We start from the raw sequence: 11,934 nt of genomic DNA on the forward strand, positions 1-11,934 counted from the left end.
AACATGGAAACAATCAACCTGTGGTTTTCCGTAAGTTTCCCAAGATAGGAAACCATGGAAACATACCTCGGTGGTTTCCACATAGATTCCCGACATGGAAACAATCAACCTGTGGTTTCCTGTAAGTTTCCCTAGATAGGAAACCATGCCCCGGTGGTTTCCATGTAGATTCCCGATATGGAAACATCCAACCTGTCGTTTCCCGTAAGTTTCCCAAGATAGGAAACCATGTAAACATGCCTCAGTGGTTTCCATAAAGATTCCCGACATGGAAGCCACCAATGTGTAGTTTTCCCCATGTTTCCCAGGCAGGAAAACTGTGAAAGTATATCTCAATACTAACCCACCTACCTTTTATTTTACAAAAAGTTAAATATTTAATTATGTTACCATATTTTTACCAATTATAGAAATATTTCAAAAGTGTTTACATGCTGTATCAAAATAATTAACTTCAAACAATTAAAATAACTAGATGTGTATTTCTGTGTGATTAATTTAATATTTCAGCACGGTGAACGCAATTCCATTTTAATTTAATTTTATTTAACTGAATTTAATTTAATTTTGAATTTGATTTATCACATAAGTTTTGGTAAACTCGTATAGAATGCGTGAAGTGGAATAGAAAAAAGTAAGTGCATGCAGTTATGTAGAAATCAATCATTTCCGATCCCACTTTCTTAAAGCTGTCTATGATGAATGTTCCTTTGAAAAAATAGAAGAGCTAAGGAAGGGTACATTTACTGAAATTATTTACAGACAAGGTTTACTAAAAAGATCGATTAAAAGTAAATAAAGAAATATGTCAAGTTACGATTACTGATTAAGGACAGGTGAGGCGTTCCTCAATAAAATAATTTATTTTTTTTCCAATATTTTGCAATTGACATTGAAGAATTATTTTTACATAATTACATGTATTCACAAGACATCAAGGTACCTTGCCAGGCATTTGTGTTAGATACCAGAGGTTGGCATTTCTTATATACCGGGGTAATCCGTCAGGAAAAAAATACTTCAGTTGGTTTGTCAAAATTACATTTTTAGTGTTTCAAGTTTTTAAATACAAGTTTAGAAAGTGGTAAAGATTTTGTTTTAATATGAATTAATATATTAATATAAACTGGTTAGATAAGAATCATTCATCGAATTGGCTGGGGGTTGAGTATTATCATACTAGTATTTTACTATTAATAGTGAATATTGTTTTTTTTTTAATTTATTAAATTATTAATTTTATTATTGGGAGTGGGTGGGTTGCTTTTTATTTTTTTCCATGAGATGCCCCCCCCCAAAAAAAAACGCTTTTGTAAAAGTCACTATGGTCGGCCTGTGTAATGAGGGACACCTGTCCTCACGTGCCATTTCAGGTGGAGACACGTGTCGCGAAGACACCTGTCACTGTGTATTTTTTGTATATTCTATGTGAATTGAGACGGTTTTGTACCTAAAGGGAACAATGGGCTGTTGTCGAGCATGTACACACACAGTCTCCGACAGAAAATTCTTTTAAATTAAGATGATGATTCGTGTTTCTTTTATCATTTAAAAAATTGTATATTCCATAAATAAAGTTATACAAGAGAACATATTTATTAATATTAAAAAACCTACATTTAAGTTCGTTCAATGAAAGAACAAACTATTTAGAATTTTATTTCAATTTTCATTACTGATTTAAAATAAAACTATCCTCTTTAGAAATTAAATAATTTTCTATAGGTATATATATACTGAATAGATCTAAATTCTCGTCGTGTATAATTATATTAAATCAGAATGACGTAAATAGATCAATGTGAAATCAAAACTGTATTTAATATTGTTGATGGTTTTTTGTGTGAGATTTGTAATCTAACGTACTACAAAGACATTTATTAGATAAATGTTTATAATATAATTCATCACATAAAACGTTTTTTTTTTCTTTCCCTTTTTTTGTTTAAATATGTGTACGCAGATCTCCGTGTAGTAAACGCCTGCGTTTTTGCATGAAATTACAATGTAGGGTCCTAAATGTACATACATTATATTTAACAAACTTTAAAATTTTCAGCCCTTTTTTTCTCCAAAGGCCATTGCTCTAGATAAAGAAAAGTCTATAATATTTTGCATGATTTTGTTTTCCTTAAGAACAATGGCTTTTAAAGTAGTGCATGCTATAGCTAAGGCAATCTATTTAATAAAAGAATTAATTGTATAATTAATCCATTGTATAATTGTCACGATTGAATTTTTGTGCAGTTTTTGTTGATTTCATTCTATAAAGGTATGAAGTTTGTCTACTTCAACAAACATTTCTTTATCTATGTTGTACACTACAGCGGCGGATCATAATATTATGATCCGCCGCTGTACTTTATTTTTATTCGCCGACATGCTACTCTTTTAAAAAAAAACTTGCGTGACTAATAGACTCGATCTTCAGGCCTGTAGGAAAGTAATTTCAGTTAGAGTAATAAACTAACCGGGATTTTATTTTTACTAGCATACCTTACCAGATTTCTTAACGAAAAAAAAAAACATTAAAGAAATACAGGGCGGGACCAGCTAAAGCTGTATGCATAAGTACAGCCCTGCACATCAACGAGTATAGATGACTTTCGACATAATCTTTCCTATGACTTCACTTATACCAACCACGACTAAAATACTGAATTAAAATACTGTTATATTTTCCTGCCTTTGATTAGATGTTAGTTTTGTTCCACCTAGAGATATAACTCTCCTAAGAAAAAGGTTTTCAACATTCTGATACATTTAACAATTTTACGTGTTAAAATGATGTGGGAAATTTTTTTAGCTAAAGGCCAAGGAGTTTAAAGTATAATGTACATGTAGCAATTAGAGAAAAGTTAGCAGGTCCACCAGTAATATTGATAGCAGGCTCAAAATGTAATTAAACCCCGAAAAGGAGGGAGTTCAATTAGTAATTTAACCCCCCCCCCCAAAAAAAAAAAAAAAAACAAAAAAATTTTTTTTGAATGGATTATTAATCACCGAACTTTTCAATCATCACTATTGAAAAAAAAAAACTGTTCTTGATAATCATGTTATAATTATAGCTCATTTTCATGCCTTTTAGGATTCCTGTGGAAAGTTCACAATAAAAAAAATGTGCTTTTAAAAATTCAACATCTTTTGGTGTGACATTATAAATTCATAATCATCCATGTAACAGTTAAAAGAAGCGGGGAGAGGGGGTTACTTTCAACAAGGACGGCCACTACCAACAACCAAGCCCCGAAACCCATATCCCGAAGGCAAATAAGTTGAGGTGTCAAGCAAGAAACATTTTTTTTTCTGCTCTTGCCTCATGTATTTAACCGCTTTTTTTTCTAAATATACTAGGCCTACACATCATATATATCAGCAAAAATATTTAGGAGCCCCTCTTTTTATTCAATGAAAAGGGGAAAACTTAATTAAATTCTAATAGAAGATCTCTTAATCACATTTAATCATAGTGAATGTAAACAGTTTATATTTCCCATCCTGCGTCGCTCTGTAGGCGCTTTATTTCATTGGTCAATTTCCCGAGGCGCCATTTTTGGAGGATCGAGAAGGACGAAGAAAAAGGTGTAAGCAGCTGGTAAATGTGAAAAGTTAAGATGGTTTCACCACCCAGTGTCTTTAAGACTGTGATAAATGCAATGGCCAACGATGAAGGATTAGTGTACGTATATTTTTGTTAACTTTTTACGGTAAATAGTTGTAATATTTGGCAACAACAAATCTTCACTATCGGAGGCATCTTTTGTTCTGACGCCATTTTGAAAAGTTGGATACCTAAGTTTTAAATTGTTAAGTGTATATATTGCAGAGAGAAGAGAGAGAGAGAGAGAGAGAGAGAGAGAGAGAGAGAGAGATTTGAGACAGTGATAAAGCGTAAGTAACTTAATTACGGAGGCCTCAAAGGCATCGTGCATGTGCATGCTGTAATATTTGTATGTTGTAAAATGGCAACGTTTCGTCTTTTATCATGTTTATTAAAACGTATGCTACATATGTATGTTCTCTCTCTATATATAAATGAATCCTTTTCGGAAAAAAAAAAAATAAATATTTTTAACCCCGCTCAAATTATCCGGATGATAATAGTTACACCGAGCATGGTTTCGTAGTTAAATTCAGACAGTAGAACATCCGGTTTGAATACATGTGTTTTCTGACTTTTCGGATAGCCAACTCTTTTTGTTGGAACTTACGACTTATGGCAAGGTATGAATTAAATATTTTTTGTTCAAAACTTTGATAAAAGCATCGATATTTCTACAAAAAGTGTCTTCAGTCTCAGCTTATCCGATTATTCATGAAGGATATCCTCATCAGAACAGTTGGGAATAGATTGTAGTCAATACTGTAGCATAACCCTTAATCATATGCATGACGATGACATGGAGGAAAAATATACATAAAAAAGTGAATGTAGGTGAAAGCCTGTCCACTTTTCTGATGAGATTAGGTTTGTTTTATTGTTTATTGAAATAGTTTACTGCTCAAAAGATTTTTTTTTGGTAATGTCTAACCTGTTGAGATGAAGATGTAAAAAAAGAAAAGCCTAATAGTGAATTAATATTGATAGTATTTCAAGAAATGCAAATAAATCATCAGCTTGAATAATGAGTTTTTTCAAAGGGCTCTCGATTCTCTAAAATTGGGGCCGTTCAACGGCCCGTTCCCAATGCAAAAAAGGTACTTTTTTCCCAAAAGAAAGGTGTAAATTTCCAGCTGATGATACGCATTCCAATAATTTCTAATCATGCCGAATCTCCTAGAGATAAAAAGCCTTTCAGTTATCTGATTAATAAGGCTATCCACATGCCGTAGGAACTGGGCAGGGGGAGGCATGTCCGTCCAAGTTTGCCGCTTTATAAAATTCTCTAAAAAAACATAGCTAATATGTGTTTACTCAAAACTAATGTCTTATAATTTTTTAAAATTTAATTTAAACTAAGAATCTAAAAATTTATACATTGTTCCTTTATTATTTACCTATATCTTAAGTTTTGGTATTATTTCTAAATTACTTAAGTCCAAAGACCCCCATCCCTGTTTTCTTCTATTAGTCTTTTGCAAAGCTTTATTCTGTTTGCGATTTCATATTTTCTTATGGTTTGAGTTTCGTGATTTGAATTAAATTGAATTGTATTTTTCGGCACTTTTAATTTTCAACCAGTTACTAGTATATTAAAACTTGTTTTGAAGTGCTGTAATATAAGGAAACCTATTATTCTTCAACATTTTATATAAGTAAGTCAAGATTAGGTAAACCTTACTCAGTTTTATAGCATGCAACAGAAATGCGACTCAGGTAAACCCGACTCAACTGGGGTTTAAACCCAGCTTACGTGATCCACGGTTCAACCACTGAGCTGTACTTATCTAAGCCATAGATACGCAACCGGCCATCAGTCTCTGTATCATATGGAAAAAAGCCTGCTTATCAAGTAAATGTTTGGTCTGTTAAATATAGATTTTATCAGACCTTATGTCCTGTAAATTTTAGCTTTTCAAGTATACTTTTCAAAGTGATAAATGGCTTTCATGATTATTTTTTTTTTGGGGGGGGGGTGTTAATTTAATACATTAAGGTATGTTTAAAATTTTCCCAATTTGACAAAAATGTTGAGGATTTTTCCCAATATAGAGGGACCCGGTCCCTGTACCAAAAGGTGCTGTGACAGCCCTGAGTAATGACAAAGCTAATGTACTTTCATAAATAGCCTTGATCCCTCAAAGTCAAAATGCAGTCCCGCTGTGCTGTGAATTTTAATTTACCCTTGATACCTCGAAGTGGCTGTGTGTATACCAAGTTATAATGTTCAAACTTTTGCTATAACTGTATATCTGTGTGTCTGTCTGAGTGTCTGTCGTCAACTTAAACCTTCACCATAACTTTAGAACTATACAAGATAGTGGCTTCATATTTAGTATGCATACTCCACTAATGAAGTGCTTTCAAATGGCAACAAGAAAAATGATTATGTGATCTTGACTGTGACCTGTATGCTAAAAAAAAAATTGCATTTTCGAACTTTGTTGCTGTGTTTCACAAGCGCATCTTGTTTGCTCTACTGGTCAGAGACCAGAAGAGCTTATGCAATAGAAATGCGTCCGTCCATCTGTCTGTCTGTCCGTCTGTCTGCAAACACTACTCCTCCTTAAATTTTAGTCTGATTTCAATATAACTTGGCACACGAGTAGACTATACTAAGATACATAATTCTGTGCATCAGTTTTTGATAAGTACAAACCAGTAGAGCTACAGTCTCGACAGAGACTTCTGGTTATTTTTTCTTCCATCCCGGTTGTTGCTAATGCTATTACATAATTAGTTTAAATTAGAATGCAACAGTACCTGGACATAATTTATCATTTCAGAGAGAAGAAAACTGTGTGACTTAAAAGAAAACCAGTGAGATAAAATCATGGAAAATGTATGATGATTCAGGATGTGGTCATTTGGTAAGTGGTAATTCATTCATGATTAGTATGTATATGAAAATTGCCTGAAAAAAAAGATTCTAAATTTTATTTAAATATTGAACTGTGGTATATCAGCTGTGAGCTACAAGAAGTTTTATGTAAAAGCTAGGGCTGAAACAATTTGCCCCCTCCATGTTATGTGTGTATTGCTATGATTGACATACAATCAGCTCTCTAATACATACACTTCAATAAAACTTTGTCGTCTTGGACCTGAATTGAACAGGAAAAAACTCTGAGATCTCTCCAAAAATTTGAATGAAAAAAAGGAAATGCTTATTAACTGATTTCTTGCTGGTCAGTATTTTGATTACTTAAAGGAAGCTCTAAAAACTGCACACTAAAGAGTTCTACTTTAATATCAGGTAGTTTTATGAAGTTAGAGTGATCTGCCCATAGATTAAGATTATGAAAAATGTTATTTTACAGTCAGTTAGATTATCTTTCATAGATTAAATTATTTTTAGCATTATTTAAAATAAAAAAATAGGAAATTAATTACTTTCATAATTTTTCCAATGTAAGTAAACAGCAATGATTTCTGCTTACAGATAGTCCATTGTCTTTGAAAATTTCTTGGGGAAATGAGGCACATACCATATGTTCTAAATGAATAAAAAAGGCTCATTATGCACATATTTAGATGAAATATGATAGATTTTTTTCTCTTCAAGGATTAATTTCTGCAAGTCACTAAGTTTTTAGAGTTTCCTTTATTTTATAGATATTCAATGAAATTATTTGAAGTATTAAATTTTGGTAAATTTTATGATATGAAAAGGTTATATGGATGAAAAAACAGGATGCGTGTATGACAATAGCGCTTAAATTTTTAATGTCTCTTAATTTTTCAGTGACATTAAAACAAGAATTTTCATCACCAAGAGACAAATTTCACATCCTAAGAGTTTTCTCCAATTGTCGGCGTATCGCTCATTTTTCCCACTTTGTCCTTTGTAAGTTACTTGTTAATATTTTCAATCTTCAAAAATATTGGACAATTACAATCTGTATCTGTATTGCCAGAGTATGGGGGCAACATGAAAATCATAATGAATATGTTCATACAGATTTTATTTCTAAGATATTGTCCCTCAAAGTTGATACTGTTAAAGAGGGAAAAACAGCGTCTTAAGCCGGTTGACCCCAGATCGACCCTGCGAAAGGGAATAACTTTTGTAAATGTGAAAGTCCTTTATGGTATATCATATAGATCTAAAACTGACTGAATTTTGATCAGCCAATTCATGAACATGATGAATGGATGTAAATAATGTTGGTCAATATATGAAAGAAAAAAAAAATTAAATTACTTAAGGAATCACTGTCTAGTTTTGAGAGTATGCCAGGGTATCAACAATAGTGGGAAACATGGGATAATTTGCATAACGGGCGAAGCCCGTTATGCTAAAATTATCCCAGGTGTCCCACTATTGTTGATGTCCCTGGCATACTCTCAAAACTAGACAGTGATTCCTTATATTTCCATTTCATTATAAAATAAAATTGTAGATTTAGACTTTTAAAATGTAGACATAGACTATATTCACAAGGACTTCCATGCCAATTTCAATAGTCCTCGCCCACTGACGTCAAACACATAGGGAGCCGCACGAGATTTACGTGCATATTTGGCATCCTTAGCGTCAGACACAGAGACAGATGCGCACGAGATTTGCATGCGTATTAGGCCTCATTAGCTCCTGACCTATCGACCTGCCTAATTTACATTCCGGCAGAATTATCAAGAAATAAACTCCAAAAACTTTCAAAGAGTTATCACAGAGAAAAAAATTAGAAATGGAAATATTTGTTTATATATACATTTGTGGTACAGTATCTCTCCCATTGAAGTTTATAAACTTGTTATTTATTTCTTAAATAAACTGAGCATACATGCAATACCAGTATAAAATTACTCATAAGATACATGTATACTTAAACCATGATAAAATCATATGTGTCCAATGCAGCATATGATAAATCATTAACATACAAGTACATGTGTATATATACTGTAATACATATATATTGCATTATTTTAAGGTCCTGTTCTGTGGATGCCCTAATTCAGTGTCTACCCATCACTCCATCTGAAATCACTTTTTCTGTGCATATTTCTCTCTCAAACTTAAACTACAGAGAGCCTGTGGATAGAGGATGAGGAGTGACCTTGGACTAATTTTCTAGGTCAAAGGTTAGTATCAAAATCTACTGTATTTCTTTATTTAAAATCGTAGTCCAGAGTATATTTCTCTGCTGGTGTAATCTAGCTTTTGTAGTAATATATTCTCAATGACATAATAAGGCTGAAAACATTATTTATTTTATGTTATTTTTTTCACTTATCATAAAGCATTTAATATTAAAGAGATACATTAAATGCTGAAATCATATGTATCATGGTCATGGAAAGTAATTATTGATATTGGTATATTAAAGGACATTTACTGATCTCTTAGATTTCTAAGTTATATTCAAGCATTATAATTCTGACATCATATAATAATTTTGTATGAATATTGCAGATCATAGGTGATGTGAAGAAAACCAGGAAACTGATCTTGAAAGAAGTACTTAATGACCCTTATGAATGGACTTAAATGTGAAAGACTGTTCCATTGTTTATCTAAGACATATGAATTTATTTAATATTTTGATATCATTGAAAAATTCAGTTACAGTTTTTGTACATCAAATGAATTATTAAACATATAAAATGGTAATGCTTTTTTCTTTTACATGTAATAAATTTTTTTGATAGATTTTAAAAGAATACCCATTATTTCACATTGCTACCTTTAGAAAAGTTAGGGAATCTTGAAGTTTCCCAGTAATTTCCACCAGATATGGGACTCTTCGATAATTCCACCAAGTTTCCGCCACACAGAAAGTGCTACACAAGTTCCAAATAGTTTCCTGAGTCAAGGAAACTTCAGGAATCATAAGGCTTCACGAGCTTCCATGTAGTTTCCCATAAAAGAGAACCTTAAGATTCCATCAAGTTTCCATTCCACGGAAACCACTACGCTCATATTCCATATGGTTTCCCGAGTCAAGGAAACTTTAGGAATCATGAGGTTTCCCGAGCTTCCATGTAGTTTCCCGTATAAGGAAACCTAAAGATTCCATCAAGTTTCCATTCCATGGAAACCACTACGCTCCGATTCCATATGGTTTCCTGAGTCAAGGAAACTTCAGGAATCGTGAGGTTTCCCGAGCTTCCATGTAGTTTCCCGTAAAAGGAAACCTAAAGATTCCACCAAGTTTCCATTCCATGGAAACCCCCTACGCTCCGATTCCATCAAGTTTCCTGATTCTGGAAACCAGTGGAATCTTCAGGTTTCCCATAACGGGAAACTACATGGATGTTCGGGAAACTTCAGGTTTACAGAGGTTTCCGTGGTACGGGATACCTTATGGAATCGGAGCGTAGGGGGTTTCCGTGTCACGGAAACTTGGCGGAATAACCTAGCATCCGCTACGGAAACCACTGGGAAACATGATGTAAACTTGAGGTTTCCATGTGGTTTCCATAAAGTTTCCCATGATGGGAAACCACTTTTTTCACCCAGTGATGTCAAAAATATTTAACACATAGCTTTTCTTCATTTTTTAAAAATTTCTTTTTCCCTGTTTAAATATGCATGCCAAACATGACGTCACATTTTTTAAAGCTTATAACGTTATGAGGAAAAAACAAAAGCATTTTAACCGCTGCAAAATCATTATCTGTGTTTCATCAATAAAAAAAATCTTCATTAGGGTTTTTTTAATCATTTTTTTTTTCAAATTAATGTTGAAAAGTCAATTTTGATAATTTTAACCTTAAGGGCCCTTTTTGCATGGGACAGCTCATATAATAAATCTAGGGGTGCCAGCTTGTAGTCCACTATTTGACTATCAGCCGAAAGACACGCGATCGAATAAGCAAACGACATTCAAATAATATTATAATTAAATAAATGCAACTAAAGAATGTTGATGAGCTGGAATCCCTGTTACAAAATTGAAAAAAAGAGCTTGTTTACTACTAGGCGTTAAGATTTTTTTTTTAAAAAAAAGAGCCAAACGGTTAATTTTCTTTGTAGGCAGTTCAGATATTAGAAGTGATTTACTGCCGTAAGAATTATTTCTGTGTTTGTAATGTCTGCAATACATTCTCCACAAATACACTGGGCTTTGTTAACATATATGGTCTTGTACCATGTTCATATGTACTGATTATCATCTGTTATATTAAAATTGCTCAAATGCAAGGGTAAACCACGGCTGTGAAAATTTTTCGACACTTCGATAATTAATTAAACCATTTTCCTACCTTTTCAATTTGTTAAGGACAATTTGATAGCTGGAGCAAATAATAATTTAATGTGATTATCTAACTGATAAAAAAAATCACAAGTAAATGACGGTGTATAATGTGAGATTATAATCCCATTTCAAGTTTACAACAATCATTTAACTTTATCGACTTTGAAAATATAAATCGTACAGTTTTACAGTATGTAATTGTTTGACGGGGAAATCATACATGTAGAATTTAGAGAATTCAAGCTTCTAAATCTATTTCATCCACACTGTACGTTGTAAAAATATAATTATTATACCTCATATAAATAATAATTAATTAAATAGAATCTGCAAATTTTTTTTATTTGTATTCTAATTAGTTCCCAATTTTTTATCTTTCTGTTGCATAGACATCTAGCTCAGTATTCAAATCTGGAAACCAATGGCGTTACATATCGGAAATGACGTCATTGTCAGATAGGGTATCAGGTAGAACAATTCTACCTTCGCTTGGCAATACAATCCTAGCATAGCTACACAAACCAGATTTTTAGCATGTGTTTGTTTTCATCACAGAGCAATATTCTTTGAATGATTAAAATTAAATGTACCATAGCCGACACCCATTTTTTATATATAATATAACATGTCAATGGTTTTATCTTGAAGAATCATCTTTGTCAACAAATGATCTAACAAGCATTTTTGTGCAGTGTATATGTTAAGATTAAATAAAATTGACAAACCTCGTTTTGAAGACAGCTTGCGTCTTCCAATGCATCCAGGAGTTTCTGAATAGCCTAAAAATAATAATATATTTTGCCATGGTTTGGATATTTTACAACAAAAATGAATTTCTATTTATTCCAAAATTTATAACCTACTTCTGCTTTAAATCTCCGTTTTTTGACGTCGTAAACATGCATCATAGTGACTTCTCGGAAAAGAGCAAGAAGAAAGAACACTTTTTTATGTGTATCTGGAATTGTTAGTCCCTGCAATATAAAAAAAGTTCGGAATAATACTTTAAGAATTTTTTATGGAAGGATTTTGAGGCTTTTGATCATAACATAAGTAATCTAAATAATTTCACGATGTAAATTACACTAAATATAAATCTCTATAATGGTTAACCAAGGGAAAAATAGG

The 11,934-nt window shown here is 32.5% G+C and overlaps 1 protein-coding gene across 1 annotated transcript in view; it reads right to left on the reverse strand.

Annotated features, from left to right (window-relative positions):
* Positions 1-11,780, reverse strand: part of LOC134242258 (NFX1-type zinc finger-containing protein 1-like) — a 28,340-nt gene extending 16,560 nt beyond the window's left edge. The window contains exons 1-2 of the mRNA XM_062724344.1: positions 11,670-11,780; positions 11,532-11,585 (exon numbers count right to left, since the gene is read on the reverse strand). Of these exons, the coding sequence (XP_062580328.1) occupies positions 11,532-11,585; positions 11,670-11,714 (99 nt within the window). The 5' untranslated portion in view covers positions 11,715-11,780. The remainder of the gene's footprint in view (positions 1-11,531; positions 11,586-11,669) is intronic.
* Positions 11,781-11,934: the final 154 nt, after the last annotated feature.

This window comes from Saccostrea cucullata, unplaced genomic scaffold (genome assembly GCF_032062105.1).
Source record: "Saccostrea cucullata isolate Sc308-1 unplaced genomic scaffold, CSIRO_AGI_Scuc_v1 ctg2661, whole genome shotgun sequence".
Classification (NCBI taxonomy): Eukaryota; Metazoa; Mollusca; class Bivalvia; order Ostreida; family Ostreidae; genus Saccostrea; species Saccostrea cuccullata.